The sequence below is a fragment of the Aegilops tauschii genome, chromosome 6 (genome assembly GCF_002575655.3).
Source record: "Aegilops tauschii subsp. strangulata cultivar AL8/78 chromosome 6, Aet v6.0, whole genome shotgun sequence".
Taxonomy (NCBI): Eukaryota; Viridiplantae; Streptophyta; class Magnoliopsida; order Poales; family Poaceae; genus Aegilops; species Aegilops tauschii.
The window spans coordinates 13,343,765-13,366,646 of record NC_053040.3 but is presented as its reverse complement, the minus strand read 5'-3'; the positions used below and the strand labels follow the sequence as shown (position 1 = coordinate 13,366,646).

Below are 22,882 nucleotides of genomic sequence, written 5' to 3'. Positions count from 1 at the left end.
TTATCATCACGAGGGAGTCACCGTAAACCGGCTTTCCTAGTTATGTCTAGCCCTAAGATTATTTTCCCTCTCCCTCTTGGGTGCCCTGCCCCTCCTTATATAAGTTGAAGGGGCGGGTTACATGTAGAGTCCAACTTGGATTAAGACTTAAACTATTCTGACTTCTCTTCATGGGCTTCTTAACGTCTTGGGATTCATAACGTCTCGGGCTTCATAACATCTCGGGCTTACTAACCCCAGGCGACTCTGTCTGCCGGGTTATGACTCCTGCCGGTTTATGATTGTCTGCCGGGTTATGACTCCTGCCGGTTTATGATTGCCTGCCGGGTTATGACTCCTGCCGGTTTATGATTGTCTGTCGGGTTATGATCTGACTTAACACCTGCCGGGTTATCATTTGACTTAACACCTGCCGGGTTATCATCTGACTTAACACCTGCCGGTTTACCAAGTCCCGGCCGGGTTATAACTCCGGCCGGGTCATACCGCGGGGTATATCCCCGGCAGTGGGTATCCTCCAATACGCTGACGACACTGTTCTGTGTTTTGAACATGACATTGATAAGGCTGTCAATGTCAAGTTGCTGTTATATCTTTTCGAACTTATGTCTGGGTTGAAAATAAACTACGATAAGAGTGAAGTGTTTGTTATTGGAGGGGATAATGAAACTGACATGATATATGCAGAGATGTTTGGTTGTCGTGTGGGTACTTTACCAATGAGGTACTTGGGAATATTCGCAGCCGTTTTTCTGATTCACCTTGTTGGAAATCCGTCATGAAGGTCAAAGACACTTATATGGTTGGGAGGAGAATCAACATTAATAGTGGGGATTTAGCTAGGGTTTGGCATGACCCGTGGATAGATAATAGTATATTGCGGGATCGTTTTCCTATTCTGTTCGATATCTGTCAGAATCAAGATTGCACTATTGCCTCTTTCGTGGCTAATAACTATGAACTTACCTTCAGACGTAGGCTTTTTGGTGAGTTGAGGAGCAATGGAATTGGGTGGTGTGCGAGGCTAAAAAGAAACCTCTGAATGAGAATCCAGACACTGTTTCCTGGTCTTTGAATAGTGGGGGTATATTTACCATTAAATCTGTATATGAATGGCTGGAGAGAGATTTATCTGGTCCCAACTATAAATGGGTGTGGGAAGCTGCAATCCCTTTGAAAATATTTTTTTCCTATGGCAGCTGTTTCAAAATGCCGTGCTTACGCACGACAACATGCGGCATAGGAATTGGCCAGGAAATCCTATGTGTTTTTTTTAATATTGAAATCCTATGTGTTCATTTTGCACAAACGTGGAAACTGCTAACCATATTTTTTTCACTTGTCCGCTCGCTCGTACGGTCTGGGGTGTGCTGGGGTTGACAGCAGGGGCCTCTTGTGCCCCCCGGTCTATTTGGCAAAGTCTAGCTTGGTTGTACAAACTCTTTCCAGGTGGAAAGAAATTCTATATCATGATAATTGCAGCCGTTTGCTGGAGGGTTTGGTGCCTCCGTAACAAAGCTACTTTTGAAAAGTATGATCCTCGTACTCCTTTGAAGGCTGTCTTCACCGCTTGCTCGTTTATGTTATATTGGGCAGGGCTACTTAAGGAGGACGACAAGACGAAGTTCCAGGCTGGTGTGAAGAGACTAGCTCATGTGGCGGCTGCCTTGGCGGACATATCATACTCGTGCGGCAGGCTTCTTCTAGGAGATGGTGATGGTATTCAGATTGGCTAGCTCTTTCGGTTCTTATTAGCATGGCCTATATCCACCGGGGTTTGATGCTCTTTCTTATTGTTTTTGTGGTTTTGCTGGTCCTCCTCTATGGAGTTTTAGTCTCTAGACAAGTCTTATGTTCGAGCAGTGGTTGTAGTGTTGTCAGGTTTTCGCCCCATAGCTGATAATCCGTTTCAGGGTTGTCATGCGGTGGGTTTCCTGGTGATGCACCAACTCGCTCCCCCCTTTCAGTCCCCTTTTGCTTGGTAGATGCTCTATTTGGCTCGGTGCTTAGTTAGCGAACTATGTTGAACTACAAACAGACTGATGTATTTCCGTTGATTGCAAAATTAATGGAGAGGGGTGTGAGCCCGGATGGAAAAAAATGAATTTGAGAAGAAAAATGGGAGTTAGATGCATTGTGACCAAATTTACCAAGGGATTCGATGGTATTAACTTGTATAACATTGTAAATTCACCAAAAAAATGAAGGAGGTACAGCTTTGCAGATAACACAGCTAATGTCTCAACTTTTCATAATTTTACATGCATGCCATCAACAAAGGAAAGAAAACAACATCTCCATGATTTAACTGTAAAGAGCATCCCAAACCACAACCAAAGACCAGACACAATCCCAGCAATCACACAGTAGTACATCCAGTGGTCCTCCTCTTCACCATTTCTCTCAACCGGTGCAAGCGAAGTATTGGCACACGAAATGTTTAGAGGAAATCCACAGAGCCCAGAATTGTTGGAGTAAATTGATGGGTCAGTCAAGGTCTGAAGCTGATTCCCGGTGGGTATCTTGCCCGACAAAAGATTGTTCGACACATTCAACGTGGTGAGCCATGATAAGCTCGAGATGCTAGGTGGAATGGCTCCTGTAAGTTCATTGGATGATAGATCAAGGGACTCGAGAAAAGTCAAACTACCAATATTTTCAGGAATGCTACATGATAGATGGTTTCTCGACAGATTTAGAAATTGGATGCCCTGAAGGTTGGTTAGCTCTTCGGGAATGCACCGAGACAACAAATTGCCCGACAAATCAATACCGGTTAATAACTGGATCTCTTTTCCAAATTTCTGCTCATGGCCCTTCCAGATTATGTTGATTCTATCATAGTATTTCCACTCGTTGGGCAGTTCCGTAGTCGATAGATTTTGTGGATGCTTCATGGAGGTCAAGCTGCCGAAGGTTACCGGAATCGAGCCGGTCAAGCTATTGTTTGCCATGTCGAGCAGCTGAAGTTGTGAAAGGCGTGATAACTCTAGAGGAATTTCTCCAGTGAAATTGTTTGATTTGAGGCTAAGGATTCTCAACAATGGGATCTGACTCCCGATCCATGGAGGGACAACACCAAAGAACTTGTTATTCCCCATGTCCAGGGTGTCCAACGAGTTGCAGCCCTCTAGAACCGGCGGGAAGGTACCAATGAAGCCATTTCCGGCAAGGTAAAGAGACTTAAGAGAGCAGTTGTGGCTTCCCACAGCTGCGGGAATTTTACTTGAGAAGGAGTTGTTGGATAGATCCATGAAAAATAGAGCCTCCAGGCTCCACCAGCAGTCCGGTAGCTTACCTGTGAGACGGTTGTTCGATAGGTCCATGAACATCAGAGCCTGGAAGTTGCACCAGCAGTCCGGAAGATCCCCGGTGAGCCAGTTGTTTGACAGGTCCAGTATTTGAACGGAGAGGAGCCTACAGAGCTGGTGCGGGATATTGCCGATGAGGTTGTTATTGTAGAGCCGGAGGTCGGTGAGGCTGTGCATGCCACTGAGCTGCGGCGGAATGGTGTTGTTAAACATATTGCTGCTGAGGTCGAGGATAGCGAGCTTGTCGCAACCCTCTAGGAGTGGCAGCGCTCCAGCAAAGGCATTTCTGGCAAGAGATAGTGTCGTGAGGGAGCAGTTGTGGCTTGCCTTAGCGGTCGGGATTTCACCTGAGAAGTAGTTGTTGGAAAGGAACATGTACTCCAGAGCCTGTAGGTTCCACCAACAGTCGGGGAGCTCCCCGGTGAGCCGATTGTTCGACAGGCGCATGTACCGCAGAGACTGGAGGTTGCACCAGCAGTTCGGGAGCTCCCCGGCGAGTCGGTTGTTGGACATGTCCAGCGACCGGACGGAGAGAAGGTTGCAGAGCTGGCGCGAGATCTTACCAACAAGGTTGTTGTTGTAGAGATAGAGGGAGGCGAGGCTGGGCATGTCACCAAGTTGCGGTGGGATGGAGTCGTTGAACCTGTTGCCGCTGAGGTCGAGTAGTTCGAGGGAGCGCAGCCGCAATATGCCGGCGGGGATGGGGCCTCCGAGGTTGTTCCTCGAAAGGACCAGAGCGGCAAGATCCGGAAGCGCCGCGGTGTCAAGCGTGTCGAGCTCGCCCGAGAGACCGAGTCCCGGGAGATTTAGCTCCCTGATCAGGCCATTGATGTTGCAGGACACGCCTACCCAATCACAGACCGGCGTGCCCCGGGTCCAGTTAGATAGCGCGGACGCGTCGACGAGACTGGCCTTCCATGCTAGAAGGGCGTCGGCCTCGGAGGTCACCACGGCAACCGTCGTCCCGGAGATGGCGGCCGTCAGTAGGAAGAGCGCGGCAGTGCCGGCGAGATGCGCTTGGGTTGGTCTCCTCATGTCCGCGGCCCAGTCTGCAGTAGATCGCGCGCGCACACACATATATATGGATGGATCGGCCGGCGGCAAATGCCGAGCGCATCCGTTTCGTGCGGCAGAAAAGCATACGCTCTGTGGTCTGCACCGCACCCAAGTTATTTTACCCTCGTCATCTGTGTGCATACCGCCGGCAGGTACACACCGTGACGACTAGCGCCGGCCAAGAACACCAATCAAGGGAAAATCCAATCTGCAGAAGATCGCGCGCGCACACACACACATATATATGGATGGATCGGCCGGCGCTCCGTTTCGTGCGGCAGAAAATCATACGCTCTGTGGTCTGCACCGTACCCTGAGTTATTTACAGCAGTGTCCTGGCCGGCTGGCTCTGGTCATCTGTGTGCATACCGCCCGCAGGTACACACGGTGACGAATAGCGCCGGCGAAGAGCACCAGTCAAGCAACACACACACATACACCGGGTCCAATAATGTCCAATCAAATGAATGTTTAGAAAGCCTAGTCTGAGACTAAGTACGTTGTGCTCAACTTCTTTAACAACCTAGTCTCAAACAAACTTAAAGGGTTGTTTGATACGAAAGAAAATATAAAATATGGTTACAGAACAGAACTATTTAACCACAGTCGATGTTTTTCATATCTACTCGAACAGTATCCAGCTGATTATTTTAAGGTACACCTAAACTGATATGGACCGTTAATTGAACATAACCTAACGGTTGTTAGAAATTGTGTATATCGCCTTACGACGTAGGTATGAGATTACGTCAAAGACACACGGCAAGATGCTCGCCGTTTTTTTTTTTTTTTTTGAGTGACAACACAATTCTGTATTGTTGATAAACCAATTGGAAATTGCTTACCATCTTATGGTGAATCCAATTGTTAACGGTACAGAAGAATCAAGCCCTGTACAGTTTACTGTTATGATTTTATGGAATATGCCGAACACCCCCTCCCGGACGAGTCGTGCATCACGAGAATCCAATTTTCTTTCTCCGAGCAAGGTCAGACCATGGTGCGTGCGCTTCCAAAAGGAAGTTAACACAAGAATGTAAGAGGATTAGAGAGGAGATAATTGACATAATGTGGTGTGTGTATTATTGAGCTTCGAGGGCGAGTATATATAGAGGCACAAGACTTGGAGGGCAATAAGGCTCCTAGACATAAGATAAGAAGAATTATTTTCTAATCTATCTATAACTACCAAATACATCTCTAATATCCACTACATAAATTACCTAATACTAGTCGTCAACCCGTGCATTCGCACGGGCTAGCATGAGAATCCAAGCTTTGAGGAATGTTGAACATACATTATAATTCATCTACTATTTTTGTGTGGAAATTATCTATTATTAGTTAATGATGGTTTTTTTAGTTACTTAATCATTTCACTATGGCAGCAATCATTAATATTCAAGGCCCGACATGGCTTCCCATGTATCCATTTCTTTCAATACACATACTAATGGGTTTATAGCGATTCTAAAAGTATCTCGCGCTTTTAACATTGGTGTCTTAATTTATTCCACTTGGTGCACGTTGTATAAGATACTTAGCTTTAGTGTATAACTTTGAATTTGGTTGAACTCTAGGATGAAAAACATGAGTTGCATTTCTATAGTCTATATATTACGTTTTCTATTTGCATTTGTAGCAATGTGTATCATCATGTATGACTTATGCTTATCTTTATCTCCTCACTATAAAACTAATATTTAATTCTAATCTAAATTATTGGGTGTTGTACCTTATGGGTTGGCAATGCAGATCATTGATCTAATTACATTGTTAATTTGTAACCTAAAAAAAGTGTATAGATGAATTTGAACATTCTATGTGACTCTAGCTCAAGGAGTAGACACCTGGGAGAGCACTGTACTTCTTGAGATGTCAAGGTGTGCTAGGTTGTGTACTATATTATGCTTGGTGGGGAGGAGAGCAGATGGCTAGTGCAAAATAGCAGATTTTAGTCTTAAGTATTCTGGTACCAGTGTTGCATATTTAGTCTTTTTTACCTTAGGTCATATGCCACATATGCGAGTTATTGTATGCTTTCTCTTAGGTCTTGATTCCTTAAATACGGATTCATCTTTATCCTCCCTACCATCAGAATATACAACACAATATGTTTTGTTTGTTCTAGTATTTCTGTTGTTTTTAACAATCAGTATATCATCGGTAACATGCTTCTACAAAAAGATGACCAAACTTGTGTCAACTACTGTTAGATAATGATTGCAAATATTATTTGGTATGCAGTAGATACTAAAAAGCAGAGAGTATCGTAGTAGAAAAGTTTGATGCATGTTTAAAATTTGCTTTTGATCTCTTCCATCTTCCAAGTACATGACCTGCTTTTATCCTGTTTAGTTTTACAAAACGTTCATCAACATGCAGTATTCCCAAATCCTTTTCCGAGCCTATGAAAATGATTCCATTCAGTGATACGTATATCCAATGTGAACTGTTATATAAATCTCTATGGACGTACTTTCTAGATTTTTTTGTCTTTTCATATCATAATTATCTGTATCTATCAAGAATCTTGGGATTTCTTATCAGTTTTCTTCCTTATGTCTCAAACATGGTTCAAGTTGATGTACATTCAGGTCACACTTTTCTAGCCTAAGTTTGTACCTATACACAACATATATGGTTTGGTGTAGAACAAATTACTACCTAACAATGAGATATTATCAAAATGTACCTTGGACGCATGTCTTCTCAGGTTTTTTTCACATTCGTCATAGTAGAAGTGATTACCTTTTTTTTCATTCTCTCATATTTGCCACATCCTATGTAGTACCACCCATATTTGTTTGTAAAGGTTGTATCTTTTAAATCTTAGCCGTTAATCTCTAAAATTTACGGTCAGGATAAATGTGAAGTAACGTGATGGCTCATTTGACTACTGTTTGATAAGTATATAATAGATAGATAGATTTGTGATCCTTATGGCACAAGCTGAACTGACAGCTGACGACGCCCATGTACATTTGGGGGCACAGTATATAACAATTTATTCAAACACGTTCACAAACGTAAACTCAATACAAAATGTCTTGCGCATGCTAGGCCACAACACTTTAGATTCTGACAAGAGGAAAAGAGCCTTCGTATGAACCTCGCGCTCCCTGCACGCTGCTAATTATGGATTATTTTACAGTACCCTGGTACTCCCTAAGGGTCCTGTGGAGTACCAAGTAAATCCAACCGTGGATATTAAAGGGTATTATAGATATTTTACAATTTATGTTGGTGTTTCGTTTAACCTAAGCCTACTCAATTTCTGAAACCGGTCTGCTCCACAACGATCCAATCAGCCGCCGCCAGCTATGTCCTAAATCTGCTATCACCGTTACGACTAATCGGCCGGCGCCACTGCGATTGAATCAGCCTTCGTTGCCTGTTACTTATTACTAATTTGTAATTTCCCATTTTCAATCAAGGGTGTTGCAATGATAGAATCAAGAGTATTGATCGCAGCTGACCTGGTTAAGAAATCCTTATTTTGGATTGTTCTTGGCTGCATGATTTGGTGTTTCTCTAAACTAACAACGCAAAGAAATAGGGATTAATGAAGTCGAATGATACTAATTCCAAAATCAGGTCGCTCCAGATCTGCATGATAATGGATGTATCGTAACTCTCTCCCACGCAAATAACTTGCCACAATTATCGGATCGGTGCATGCATGCAAGATATAGATCTGATTGCGGGAATAGGATATCATAGTCATTAATTTATTTCCAAAAATATCATAAATCTTGATCCTGAGTTTGGCTCTCCTAAATGACGAATCTACCCTTCGAATTAGGTACTCCCTGATTTTCGGTTGTAGTACTCCTTCATGCTTACAATGGAGTACCCTTTAGGTATATCCGTCGGATCTGAGAGAATGGATGGACCATATTAAACTAAGGGTACTGTAAAAGAGCTCCTAATTATTGGTCGTGGTATGAGTGGAAGGAGCCCACAAAGCTGTGGGTTGGAGGTGGGAACCCGTGTGATGAGGATGACCTAAAAATTTTCTACGCATGTACCACCATCACGGTTGGCAATGGTGCGCGGACACCTTTTTGGGACTCTCCTTGGCTTCTGGGTCGCAAGCCCAGAGACATCGCTCCGCTCATTTATGAGGCTTCCTCGCGGAAGCGCTGGAAGGTGCGGGAGGCCCTCAAGGAGAGCGCGTGGATTATCAAAATCAGACCACCTACAACGGCCTCCATTGAGCATGTTTCATAATTCTTCACCCTATGGACGCTGCTCCAAGAGGTCCACCTTGATGAGCTTGCCGACGATGACATACTTTGGAAGCACACGGCTTCCGGGAACTACTCCGCAGCCTCCGCGTACAGGGCGCAGTTTCTGGGCTTGGTCCTCTCCCCCATGGACCAAATGGTTTGGAAGGTTTGGGCCCCTCCGAAAGTCAAGTTCTTTGCTTGGCTCGCGCTTCAAGATAGGATCTGGACTGTAGACAGATTGCAGAGGCGAGGCTGGCCAAACTGTGGCCCTTGTCCCTTGTGCAGAGGGGTGCAGGAATGCGGTCCCCATCTATTCTTCAGATGCCGCTTCACCCTCAGGCTCTGGAACATGGTGATTCAGAAGCTCTGCATCCACGACGTGGACACGTCCGCATGGCACTTGTACGACTCCATCAAGGAATGGTGGGCGAGTTTGAGCGCCGAGGGCACCGCCAACCGAAAAGCGAAGGCTTCGATAACCATGTTGGTTTCATGGGTGATCTGGAATGAGCGTAATGCAAGGGTGTTTAGACACAAGAGTGCCCCTCCGCTTGTCTTGCTAAACAATGTGATCGAAGAGTCTAACCTTTGGGTTAAAGCCGGGGCGAAAAATTTAGGGTCTTTCTTATTGCGAGAGTAATTGCCATGCCGTTTCTTGGCACTGTGTTGTAACAAACTCTTTCTCCTCCTCATTTAATATATGAGGCAAATCTTTTGCCTCCGTTTTAAAAAAAATAAAATTATTGGCCGTGGTACTAGACGGGAATGGCATAGATTGTTGGTACGTACGTCGTAGCAGACTACTACGGTTTGGTCGCCTTCTTGCCAATGCCAAACACCGGATTGGCGTACGGCATGAAGTGGCACACCGGCGTTCCAGGGTGTGTACCTAGCACCTGGAACGATGGATGAGCCGGGCTCCACTTGGACGTGTCAAAGTGGCAGAATGCTAACAACTTGGCTGTCGGGCTCCCGCCGACGAGTCCCCGGAGCGAGACCACGTAGCCCTTGTCCGTCAGCCCGGCCGTCATGTGACACTGGTAGACGCGGTAGGGGAATGGCATCTTGTGGCAGCCGACGAAGTAGTCACCATGGAGCTTGGTGACCGCCTGGACCTCGTACAGCTGACGTGGCAGGCCGCCGCCTGCCGGGAGCACCGACGTGGCCGTCCACATACCGTGGTCACCACCGGTGGAGCGGCCAATTAGCATGTTCATGGCGCTCCGGACGGTGCTCTCCAGCGACGTGGTGCAGACCCTGACCTCGCCGGCATGCGGCAGCGACTGGCACAGGCTCAGTGTTTTCGCCACGTGGGATGCCTCGGCGGAGCCTGTTGGGATGTTGAAGGTGGTGAGGACGGCGCTTAGGTTTGCGAAGGGGACCTTCTCGGCGAGGTCGTGTGGGAGGATGGGTGGCTCAGCTTCTGCAGGGAAGGACATAGTCATGGTGCTGCCCGGACGCAGCTGTGCCTCGTAGAAGAAGATGCCCGTCGGTGCCGCCAAGCTCGCCGTGCACATGCCGGTCCAAGCACCGCACAAACTGATGCTGGGGAATGCAGGGTAGCGCCTCACTCGAGGCGCATCATCGATGCCTGGAGAACACAGCAGACTTATTTAGAAACTCGTGTCAACATGACATGGTTACTTATATTATATCTAAGCAAAAGTGACGTACCTTTCCGCACAAGGTCTGCGATGGCCTCTGGCATCGGCGTGCCCGGGAGGGCCTGCTGCCAAAAGCTCGCAGCCGGAGTGCCGGCGGCCACCACGATCAGAAAGAGCACAACACAACGGTACATGTCTCGACCAATATTGGAGCCGGGAGAGAGTGCTTTGATTGGATGCTGGTTGCCTCCCGCTGGCCCTCTATATATACTCTGCTTGCTCAATGAACACGGGAACTGCCCCGGAAAAACAAAGACGCGATCGAACATTATAGCTGCCACAACTCGATGCCTTGTATGTCTCTTTCTTTGAACCTTCTCTTGCTGTACGTTACTTCTTTTAAGTAACGATGTACACATTGATTGCTATTTTTGTTGCTAGCTTACTAAATGGACGTACACATTATTATGATATGTTCTGATGTATTTTATCTATAATCATCGAGGTTTTCGCACGGTGGATCATAGCCGCCTAAGATAGTAGTCCATGGTTGAGATGTCCATTTGGGGCGAAGACTGTCAGCACTGTCCTTTTGCCCTATATTTTTAGGTCCTTTACCAGTCTATCTTTTTGAATTATTACAATTTTTTTTCTGTTCGCATTGTTATCATTGCATCTGCTCGATGAGTTACCGAACTTTGTTTCTCACCCGAGTTCTTCTTTAACTGTCATGCGTTCTCAGTTTCAGTGTGAGTAAGCAATTGATTACCTCTTTGGACAGGTCTGCGTTCTCCTATTAGCAGCCCCCAACGTAATAAGCATATGGCAAGTGGGTGCATAATTCATTGATTGATTGAATCATTCATCTATATTTTTCTAAAACATATGATAAATTGTCTTGCTCTCAGTCAAGGTATCTTCTGACTCATGTCGGCTTTAATAAACTAGTCCACTTACCCGCACATTTGCGCGGGGTACCTTTGATACATTGTTGTACAAGTTAATTAGTTAAGACAATTCTCTTCGATTTATATTACATCTTTATATTCAGAAAAATGTTAAACTATTTTATTCAAAGCTCAATTCATCATCAAGTATGAGCGTTTTCTATCTTAATTATGTAAGAATTTTGTGAGCGTTCATAATTTTTTTTATGTTCGGTTTTTCTTATACATATATTGGAAACCAATATAATTGTCTATCTCTTCTAAATATATTATTTCTAGTACTATACTTTGGCTCTAGTTTTTCTGATTCGGGTATTTTGTAACATTTTTCTAAAATTGATATGCGCATTTAGGCTAATACCGTTAATCTAACTATAGTCTGGACTCTGAAAAAGTCTGAACTCAACAGCTGTCTAGGTTAATACCGTTAATCTAATTATAGGTTAATACCGTTACAGGATTGATATGCCCATTCTTTCAAAAAAGTCCGAACTCTGAAAAAGAATCCAGGATCCATGGCCATGACCATGAATGAACAGATCGAGCTGCTGTCGAGGCTCAACCACTGCCACGTGGTGCCGCTGCCGGGGTACTGCTCGGAGCGACAGGGGCGGCAGCTAGTGTTCGAGTGCATGACCAACGGTAACCTGGGGGAGTGCCTGGACGACCTCAATGGGAAACCCATGGACTGGGCGACGCGCGTCGGCGTGGCGCTGGGCGCGGCGAGGGGCCTCGAGTATCTCCACGAAGCGGCGGCGCCGCGCATCCTGCACCGCGACATCAAGTCCACCAACATCCTCCTCGACGACAGGTTCAGGGCCAGGATCACGGAGCTGGGCATGGCCAATTGCCTGATGAACGACGGCGTGACGAGCTGCTCCAGCTCGCCGGCGCGGATGCTGGGCACCTTCGGGTACTTCGCCCCCGAGTACGCCGTCGTCGGCAAGGCGTCGCTCAAGTCGGACGTCTTCAGCTTCAGTGTGGTGGTGCTGGAGCTCATCATTGGCCGGCAGCCGGTGTACAAGAAGGGCGGCGGCGGCGGCGTGGACGAGAGCCTGGTGATGTGGACGACATCGCGGCTACGGGACAGCAGGCTGGTTGTGGACTTGTGGCGGAGCTGCCGGACCCGCTGCTGAAGGGCGCGTTCCCGCCCGAGGAGATGCAGATCATGGCGCACGTACCAGGAGTGCCTGCAGTGGGACCCCGAGGCCAGGCCCACCATGACCGAGGTCGTCCAGATCCTCTCCACCATAGCGCCCCTCGCCGAAAAGCGCCGCCGCCACCACCTGTTGAAATATTAGGGTGGGCCTAGGCCCATCTACCAATTTCTGAAAATCTCTAAGGGCCCATGTGGGTATAATTGACACTAGGTGTAGTGAAAAGTTTAGTCCCACTCTGAAAGTTGTAAAGGAGTTGACCTCCTTATAAGGATTCCTCTTTCACATGCTATTTGACCTTGAGAACAGAAGAGGCCCTCATGCACTCCTCCTCTGCCACCCGCCTCATCACGACACGCCGCGCCGCGGGATGCGGGAATGAGCTGAGTGGAGCTCACACCTATGCGCTTATTTTTGCCAGTCAGTAACGAAGAATTTTCGGACTGCTGGGCCATGATCTGGGACGTCGGATCGTGGGCTGTCACGGAGTCAGACGTGGGTCGAGCCCACGTCTCTCCACGCGGTTGTGCCTATATAAGTGTGAGGTGTCTCCTAACCCTAGCCACCACGAACAGATCACATCTGCTCCACGTCCACCGTCGTTTCTTTGCTGCTGCTGCCGCCGGTGACTCCATCCCGTCCGCCGCGTACGCGGTCGACAGAAGAGCAGGTATCCGAAACTCCGCCTCTCCGGATCCTGTATGGGAGAGGGGCGGATAGGTTTTTGGGAAGCGACCACGCGACTGCTCGCCTCTGATCCGCTACTTTCTTTACGTCTGCGTCGTCTTCGTCAACACCATGTCTCAGACCGAAGCCGACTGTCTCGCCGCCCAGAAGCTCGAGGCCGACAAGAAGGCACTAGTAGGAAAAGGGGCTTTTACCCCGGTTCATAAGGGCCTTTAGTCCCGGTTCTAGAACCGGGACTAAAGGGTCGTTACTAATGCCCTAGGCCTTTAGTCTCGGTTCTTACACGAACCGGGACTAAAGGCCGTCCACGTGGCCGGTGCGGGGAGCCCAGGCAGGAGGGCCTTTGGTCCCGGTTGGTGCCACCAACCGGGACCAATAGGCAGGGCCTTTTGTCCCGGTTGGTGTCACCAACCGGGACCAATAGGCATCCACGCGTCAGCAGCTGGCAGGAGCTGAGGCTTTTGTTTTTTTGAAAGGGGGTGGTTTAGGGGTTTTGGGGGGTTAATTTAGGTGTTTCATATATTGTGTTAGCTAGCTAATTAAGCTAGCTAATTAATAGAGAGAAGTGTCCTCTCTTATCTCCGTGCTTGGTCGACGCTACGTACTATATACGTATGGAGAGGAGTAGACACGCTAGCTAGTAATCAAATGAAGGAAACAGAAGATCGTCATGAACATATGCATACAGAGAGAAGTGATATCGACCACCTCTCCTTCTCCGAGATATTGGTCGAACAACAAGTTCTCGTATATCTATCCGACACTACCGGCTACATATATACAATAATTATCTCTTACAATACAATCTCCTAATTAAATTGTAGGAACACAGGGTCCACATAGTATTCTCCGTTTTCAGCGATCACGTGGTCAAGGAAGAATACCGCCAATTCCTCTTGAATTCCTCGCATACGATCTTCTGCTAGGAGTTCATCCCGCTTCCGAAACATCTAATTTGAAGAAGGGGGTCAATACATATATATATGAATAAATGAAACTCACCACAAATGATGGTAATAAAATAAAATTGTGAATATTATTGCTTACGCACTTCATATTCTTCTTCAGTGTAGCCCCGCTCACAGGTCGTGTAGCGGATGGACTCACAAACGTAGTATCCACAGTAATTATTCCGGGTTCCTGCCACAACCACTTTACAAGAAATAGAGGTCAATCAAACTGATAAGCAAGCATGCTAAATGGTATTGATGAAACTAGCGCTTGAATCACTAGGAGATGCGCGGAACATGCTACTATAGTACTTACTTTCGGGTGATTAAATTGCAGCTTCTTCGGCAGTCCCGGAGCTTTTGAGGTGAATTTTCTCCAAATCCTGCCAGACAAAGAAAACAATTACTTGATATCAGGAAATGAACAAAGTTGCTGATATGGTGGATAATGATCGATTTAACTTACTTCTCGAGCATTTGAGTCATGTTCGCATAGTCCTGGGGATCTTTTCGTCTCGAGTCTAAGACGGTTACTACTCCCTGCTCAAGCTTAATCTCTAGGAGAATATAGTGGAAGCTGCGCATGCATGCATAAGTCATCAATTACATTACCATAACCTGGACTAATAAGGGAAACCGAATATGCACAAGACAGTAACACTCACTTGAAGTTGTAAGGAAAGAATATTATATCTTTGTTTTGATTTAATACCAACGATTGTAGCAAGTTGGCCTCGGCTTCTTTGGGATGTTTTTCAACCGTATATGCATCTATGAGATTTGTGTTAATGAACCCAATATCACCGATTTGTCTTTTCATCAATTCGGCGATCTTCAATCTGCATAATATAGTGAGGATAAGTATAAATACATGCAATGAAAGAGCTGACCTATATAGAGAGACTTAATGACAGAAGTAGTACTACTTAAAGACAGTAGCAAGTGATCGTTGTTTTATCGAGGGCCTTTTGATTGTAAAACTGGAAGAAATCCTCAAATGGAACACTCAGCAGATCAATTCCAACGAGGTCATGCTCCGGTTTAACTCTCAGCGTCAAAGTATCCATCCCATCAGACTCTCTGCAGGTTTTCATGTACCAATCATGTAGTCTTCGCATCATCGTGCTTAGAGATCTTTCATCTTTGACGAGAGGCTTCCCGTAATGGTATTTGTGTTCGTCCACCTCCATGATTTCATAATGTACATCGTCGGGCAGGTAATCTCCAAGATTGCTATAACCGGGCACCATACTCGGATCATTAGCGACGATGTCTTTTGACACCTTGAGCGGGGGGCACGATTGGTTCGCTTGTTCGCCGAGCTGGGCAATTTTTTTCCCAACTCGTCGTTCTTTCATCCTTTTATCACTGAAAGTACTTCCCGACCGCTCCGCTTCGGCATATGTCTTTGCAAGAACGCGCTCATAGTTGCCTCTCGGCGGAGACTTTGGTGGTTTTGTCAGGGCAGCCAGAGTACGCTTTGCTTTCTCCGGATCTACCTTCTCCTCCGGAGGTGGATGTTTCTTTGCTTTCACCCCTTCAAAGAAGTTCTTCACTTCGGCTTGCACGATCTTTGCGTTCTCCTCCTCGGTCCTCTCGTATGGTAACTTCTCTGCATCGATATAGTGCTTAAGCTTCTTGACGGGTATTGCAAGTTGCTCGTCCGTCCAATGACACCTCCCTGATACAGGGTCCAAGGTTCCGCCAGCCCCGAAGAACCAAGTCCGGCAACGGTCTGGCCAGTTCATTGTCTCTGGTTCGATCCCTTTATCAAGCAGACCCCTCTCAGACTTGGCCCACTTAGGCCGGGCTTTGAGGTAGCCACCTGACCCCGTGCGATGGTGAAGCTTCTTCTTCGCAACATTCTTCTTGTTTGTCGCTGACATCTTCTTACTCTTTTCCGATGTCTTGTGGGCCACAAATGCGGGCCAGTGATCTCTGATCTTCTCATACCGGCCGATGAATTCTGGTGTCTCTTCTTTGTCGACAAACGTTTTCAGCTCATTCTTCCACCTCCTGAATAGGTCTGCCATCTTCTTAAGAGCATGAGACTTGATTAATTACTCTATAACTGGCTTCTCCGAATCCTCCTCTGGCGGTAGGGTGAAATTTGCCTTTAACTCAGTCCAAAGATCATCTTTCTGCATATCATTGACATAAGACACCTCAGGGTCTTCCTTCTTAGGCTTATACCATTGGTGGATGCTGATCGGGATCTTGTCCCTAACTAGAACCCCGCACTGAGCAGCAAAAGCATCCTTTGTCCGGAGGGGATCAATCGGTTGGTCGTCGCGCGCGATTGCTGTGATCTCAAACCTTTCATCCGAGCGCAACTTTCTCTTCGGGCCTCGTCTCTTTACCGAAGTTGTGCTCAATCCGGAGGGCTAGCAAAAAGAAGAAAGACGAGTGTTAATTAATATGTGTACATACCAAAACAATGAATGCATCAATTAGCTAGTCAGCACAGGCTTAACTAATATATTTACCTGGCCGGACTCTGTTTGCACTAGTAGAAAAAGAGGCTTCCATACGCCCCCATTAGTCCCTAAAACCGCGACAAAAGGGGTCTTTAGTCGCGGTCCGGGAGGAGACCCGCGACCAACTATCTGGGCCCAGTGCGCTCGGTCGACAGCTAGCGGACGGGAGGGGCTTTAGTCCCGGTTGGCCTGGCCAACCGGGACTAAAGGTCCTCAGGCTGGCCCGAAGGCCTTTAGTCGCGGTTGGCCAGGCCAACCGGGACTAAAGGCCCATCCCTATATATAGGACTCAGCTCACTTCACTTAGCCACAATTCAGAAGGGGGGTGGTGGGTTTGCTTTTGGTTCCTCCTATGCACACAAGGTGTTCGATGAAATGCCTGAGAGCATGAAACAAACATGATATGAAGTGTCCGAGCCACACTTGAGCTTTCTCATTTATTTTTCCTCCGCGATCGCGGTTAGCAACTTGAACCTTTCATGTGTCATTGATAAAATATGCATGTGTGTAGTTCATTGTTTAATTTGTATTATTTCTAGCTAGTTAGTTTAACAAATGCATGATGGTTAATTATATACTTTATATAATAATAATGCAGATGAATCGGCAATGGATGTACGGTCCCCGACTCTCCGGCGAGTTCACTACGGGTTTGAAAGATTTCCTCGTAGTGGCAAATGCGAACAAGCAGCGAGGTTTTATTATCTGTCCATGTGCTGTCTGTAAGAATCAGAAGGGTTACTCCTCCTCAAGAGACGTTCACATGCACCTGCTTCGGCACGGTTTCATGCGAAGCTATAATTGTTGGACCAAGCATGGAGAAAGAGGGGTTAGAATGGAAGAAGATGAAGAAGGGGATGATATCGATGACAACTATCATGATCATTTCGGTGATACTTTCATGGAGGATGATGCTGAAGGTGGGGAAGGGTTAGGTGAAGGTGAAGAAGAGGCACATGATGAGCCCGCTGATGATCTTGGTCGGACCATTGCTGATGCACGGAGACGCTGCGAAACTGACAAAGAGAGGGAGAATTTGGATCACATGTTAGAGGATCACAAAAAGTCGTTGTATCCAGGATGCGATAATAGTCTGAAAAAGCTGGGCTGCACACTGGATTTGCTAAAATGGAAGGCACAGGAAGGTGTAGCTGACTCATCATTTGAAAATTTGCTGAAAATGTTGAAGAATATGTTTCCGAAGAATAACGAGTTGCCCGCCAGTACGTACGAAGCAAAGAAGGTTGTTTTCCCTCTAGGTTTAGAGGTTCTGAAGATACATGCATGCATTAACGACTGCATCCTCTACCGCGGTGAATACGAGAATTTGAATGAATGCCTTGTATGCACTGCATTGCGTTATAAGATCAGAGGCGATGACCCTGGTGACGATGTTGAGGGCGAGAAACCCAGGAAGAGGGTTCCCGCCAAGGTGATGTGGTATGCTCCTATAATACCACGGTTGAAACGTCTGTTCAGGAACAAAAAGCATGCCAAGTCGTTGCGATGGCACAAAGAGGACCGTAAGTCCGACGGGGAGTTGAGACACACTGCTGATGGAACGCAATGGAGAAAGATCGACAGAGTGTTCAAAGATTTTGCAGCTGACGCAAGGAACATAAGATTTGGTCTAAGTACTGATGGCATGAATCCTTTTGGCGAGCAGAGCTCCAGCCATAGCACCTGGCCCGTGACTCTATGCATCTACAACCTTCCTCCTTGGTTGTGCATGAAGCGGAAGTTCATTATGATGCCAGTGCTCATCCAAGGTCCAAAGCAACCCGGGAACGACATTGATGTGTACCTAAGGCCATTAGTTGATGAACTTTTACAGTTGTGGGGCAGACCTGGTGTACGTGTCTGGGATGAGCACAAAGAAGAGGAATTTGACCTACGAGCGTTGCTTTTTGTAACCATCAACGATTGGCCTGCTCTCAGTAACCTTTCGGGGCAGACAAATAAGGGATACAATGCATGCACGCACTGCTTACATGAGACTGAAAGTGTACGTCTGGGTAATTGTAAGAAGAACGTGTACCTGGGTCATCGTCGATTTCTTCCCCGAAATCATAACGTAAGAAAGAAAGGCAAGCATTTCAACGGCAAGGCAGATCACCGGCCGAAGCCTGCGGAACGTACTGGTGCTGAGATATTTGATATGGTCAAGGATTTGAAAGTCATCTTTGGAAAGGGTCCTGGCGGACAATCAGTTCCGCGGGGAGTTGACGGGCACGCACCCATGTGGAAGAAGAAATCTATATTTTGGGAGCTAGAATATTGGAAAGTCCTAGATGTCCGCTCTGCAATCGACGTGATGCATGTTACGAAGAATAATTGCGTGAACCTGCTAAGCTTCTTGGGCGTGTATGGGAAGACAAATGATACAAAGGAAGCACGGCAGGACCAGCAACTTTTGAAAGACCCAGATGACCGGCATCCGGAATGGTTTCAAGGTCGTGCCAGCTACGCTCTTACCAAAGAAGAGAAGGTCTTTTTTTTTTGAATGCCTGAGCAGTATGAAGGTCCCGTCTGGCTTCTCGTCGAATATAAAGGGAATAATAAACATGGCGGACAAATGTTCCTAAACCTGAAGTCTCACGACTGCCACGTGATTATGACGCAATTGCTTCCGATTGCTTTGAGGGGGCTCCTACCGGAAAATGTTCGAGTAGCCATTGTGAAGCTATGTGCATTCCTCAATGCAATCTCTCAGAAGGTAATCAATCCAGAAGATCTACCACGGTTACATAACGATGTGGTCCAATGCCTTGTCAGTTTCGAGTTGGTGTTCCCACCATCCTTCTTCGATATTATGACGCACCTCCTGCTCCACCTAGTCGAAGAGATTTCCATTCTCGGTCCTGTATTTCTACACAATATGTTCCCCTTTGAGAGGTTCATGGGAGTATTAAAGAAATATGTTCGTAACCGTGCTAGGCCAGAAGGAAGCATCGTCAAGGGCTATGGAAATGAGGAGGTAATTGAGTTCTGTATTGACTATGTTCCTGACCTTAAGCCGATTGGTATTCCTCAATCGCGGCACGAGGGGAGACTAAGTGGAAAAGGCAAGATCGGAAGGAAATCCACGATATGTATGGACGGTCATTCTATGACTGAAGCACACCACACAGTTCTGCAAAATTCCAGCTTTGTGGCTCCGTACTTCGAGCAACACAAGAATATTTTACGCTCGGACAACCCGGGGAAGCCTGAATCCTGGATTAGAAAGGCCCACATGGAGACTTTCGGCAGTTGGTTGCGAAAACATTTAATGAATGACAATGATGTTGGAGATCAGCTGTACATGTTGGCCAAGAAACCATCTTCGACTATAACGATTTTCCAAGGGTACGAGATAAATGGGAATACATTTTACACCATCGCCCAAGATAAAAAGAGCACCAACCAAAACAGTGGTGTCCGCTTTGATGCAGCAACCGAGAATGGGCGAAAGGTCACATATTATGGTTACATAGAGGAGATATGGGAACTTGACTATGGACCCTCCTTTAAGGTCCCTTTGTTCCGGTGCAAATGGTTCAAGCTAACAGGAGGTGGGGTAAAGGTGGACGAGCAATACGGAATGACAATGGTGGATTTCAACAATCTTGGTTACCTTGACGAACCATTCGTCCTTGCCAAAGATGTCGCTCAGGTTTTTTATTTGAAGGACATGAGTAGCAAACCGAGGAAACGGAAAGATAAGAAAACGATCAGTACATCATGCGATGATCCAAAGCGCCACATTGTTCTTTCAGGGAAAAGAAACATCGTGGGAGTGGAGGACAAGACAGACATGTCAGAAGATTATAATATGTTTGGTGAAATTCCGCCCTTCAAAGTGAACACTGACCCAAGCATTAAGTTAAATGATGAGGATGCTCCATGGATACGGCACAATCGTAAGCAAGCAGGGACACAAAGGAAGAATTGATGTGTAATAATTTATTGTACCAAACTTTGTTGAATGGATCATGTGAATTAAAACGTACGATGGCGAATCCGGATGATTTGTATTTGGTCGATGAACTGAATGATGTATCAAACCTTTTGTCAAACCTTCAAGGGATCGAGGATGTAGAACAAAACAATCGGTCTGAATTTTTAAAATGAATTAGTTTTATTTTTCTGGATTTTTTATATATTATTTGTATTTTTAAGATTTTAAAATGAATTAGTTTTATTTTTTTGAATTTTTTGATATATTATTTCTATTTTTAAGATTTTAAAATGAATTAGTTTTATTTTTCTGAATTTTTTGATATATTATTTGTATTTCTAAGATTTTCAAATGAATTAGTTTTTATTTTTTGAATTTTTTGATATATTATTTCTATTTTTAAGATTTTAAAATGAATTAGTTTTATTTTTCTGAATTTGTTGTATTTTTAAGATTTTCAAATGAATTAGTTTTATTTTTTTGAATTTTTTGATATATTATTTCTATTTTTAAGATTTTAAAATGAATTAGTTTTATTTTTCTGAATTTTTTGATATATTATTTGTATTTTTAAGATTTTAAAATGAAAAGTATATGAAAAAGGACCTTTAGTCGCGGTTCGTGACACGAACCGCGACTAAAGGCTCTTTCCGCGCGGGAACGAAAGCGGCGCGAAAGAACCTTTAGTCCCGGTTGGGGACACCAACCGCGACTAAAGGTACCCTTTAGTCGCGGTTGGTGTCCCCAACCGCGACTAAAGGGTACCTTTAGTCGCGGTTGGTGTCCCCAACCGGGACTAATGCTCTGTCTATATATACAGCACTTAGTAAATTTTCCCCCACCTCCCATTCTCCTCTCGATGCCGACGCCCTGCCCCGACGCCGCCAGGCTACTGCCCCAACGCCGATCGACGCCGACGCCCTGCCCCGATGCCGATCGACGCCGACGCCCCCAGTGAGCTCTGCCCCCACTTCCCCTGCCCTACGCCGCCGCCCTTGCCCTGCACTGCCGCCGCCGCCCCTGCCCTGCCCTGCGCGCCGCCGCCACCGCTGCCCCTGCCCCTGCGCGCCGCCGCCGCTGCCCCTGCCCCTGGGCCCCGCCGCCGCTGCCCCTGCCCCTGCGCCTCGCCGCCGATGCCCCTGCTCCTGCGCGCCGCCACCGCTGCCCCTGCCCCTGCACTGCCGCCGCCGCCCCTGCCCTGCCCTGCGCGCCGCCGCCACCGCTGCCCCTGCCCCTGCGCGCCGCCGCCGCTGCCCCTGCCCCTGCGCGCCGCCCCCGCTGCCCCTGCCCCTCCGCCTCCCGCCGCCGCCTACCGTCCTCCGCAGGAAAGAGAGAGCAGAGAGGAAAAAGAAAAGGAAAAAGAAAAGGAAAGAGAGAAGGAAAAAGAAAAGGAAAAAGAAAAGGAAAGAGAGAGCAGAGAGGAAAAAGAAAAGGAAAAAGAAAAGGAAAGAGAGAGCAGATAGGAAAAAGAAAAGGAAATTTATTTGGGAATAATTGTATAAATCATTAAATTTGAGCGGCGGCGGAGGAAAAAGAAAAGGAGAAAATAAAAGGAAAAACAAAAACTTCTATGCAAATTAGTGCTCAATAAAAAACTGAAAAGGAAAAAGAAAAGGAAAGAGAGAGCAGAGAGGAAAAAGAAAAGGAAAAAGAAAAGGAAATTTATTTGGGAATAATTGTATAAATTTGACCAAAAAACATCAATTTTATTTTTTAATAGCTCTTAATCATTCAACCGTCGCTGCTCCTCCTCTATGTCCCCTTAATCTTATTTTTTAATTGCAGGAGTGACATATGGCGGACGATAGAGCCGAGCCGCTTAGGGATCCGGAGGCTGAACGTTATTTAATGGGCATCATAAACAACGAGATTCCTTATGCGCCGGGCTCAGAATATGAGCAAGAAGAGGATGTAGTCTCTTCTTTTCTGAACCTTGACGGTGGAACAGACATTGTCGATGATCAAGAAGGTGAAGGAACGGACATTGTCGACGGAGGTCAACCGTCAACAAACGACGATCTCGAATTGCAAGTAGCAACCACCTCCGGCGAGGTATATATATACATTGAGCCTCTCGTGATACAAACTTACTGAAATGTGAATACATATGTATTAACGTGCGCGACTCTCTTTCTTTTTTTAGCCCTCGGCCGGATCGAGTACGACAAAGCGTGGCAAATCCAAGGCGATGAAAACAGGAGAAACATATGCCATTGATTTTGTCAGTGAAACCAGCAAGCCCCTACAGCACACCTCAAAGTTTATCAACCAATGCGGAGTCTTTGTTAGAGACAACGTCCCGATCACCGTCCAGGAATGGAAGGAGCCAAAGAAGGCACGTCTTGGTTTCAGTTTTGTCGACAAGAGAACGAAAAAGGATTGCTGGAGAAAGCTTATGGAACATTTCATTCTACCTCCGGAATACAACAAAGTCGATGAATTCGGTAACGAGGTTCCGGGTGGACGTGAGAGGAGGAGGCTAGTTAAAGAGTTCGCTCTTCAGAAGATGGGCGAAGCATTC

The 22,882-nt window shown here is 46.3% G+C and overlaps 3 protein-coding genes across 3 annotated transcripts; 1 reads left to right on the top strand and 2 right to left on the bottom strand.

The window, feature by feature from the left end:
* Positions 1–2,130: 2,130 nt before the first annotated feature.
* Positions 2,131–4,346, bottom strand: LOC109748151 (receptor-like protein EIX2). Its single transcript, XM_073500822.1, has 2 exons — positions 3,784–4,346; positions 2,131–3,225 (listed from the first exon to the last, which is right to left on the bottom strand). The coding sequence occupies exons 1-2, from the start codon at positions 4,344–4,346 to the stop codon at positions 2,250–2,252; spliced, it is 1,539 nt and encodes a 512-aa protein (XP_073356923.1). The 3' UTR covers positions 2,131–2,249.
* A 4,298-nt stretch (positions 4,347–8,644) lies between these two features.
* Positions 8,645–10,397, bottom strand: LOC109748152 (BURP domain-containing protein 6-like). The gene is made up of 2 exons (XM_020307193.4): positions 10,274–10,397; positions 8,645–10,190 (listed from the first exon to the last, which is right to left on the bottom strand). Exons 1-2 carry the CDS (start codon positions 10,395–10,397, stop codon positions 9,403–9,405), a joined length of 912 nt encoding a protein of 303 aa, XP_020162782.1. The 3' UTR covers positions 8,645–9,402.
* A 1,268-nt stretch (positions 10,398–11,665) lies between these two features.
* LOC109748153 (receptor-like serine/threonine-protein kinase NCRK) lies at positions 11,666–12,286 on the top strand. The gene has a single exon (XM_040393264.2). The coding sequence runs from the start codon at positions 11,666–11,668 to the stop codon at positions 12,284–12,286; it is 621 nt and encodes a 206-aa protein (XP_040249198.2).
* Positions 12,287–22,882: the final 10,596 nt, after the last annotated feature.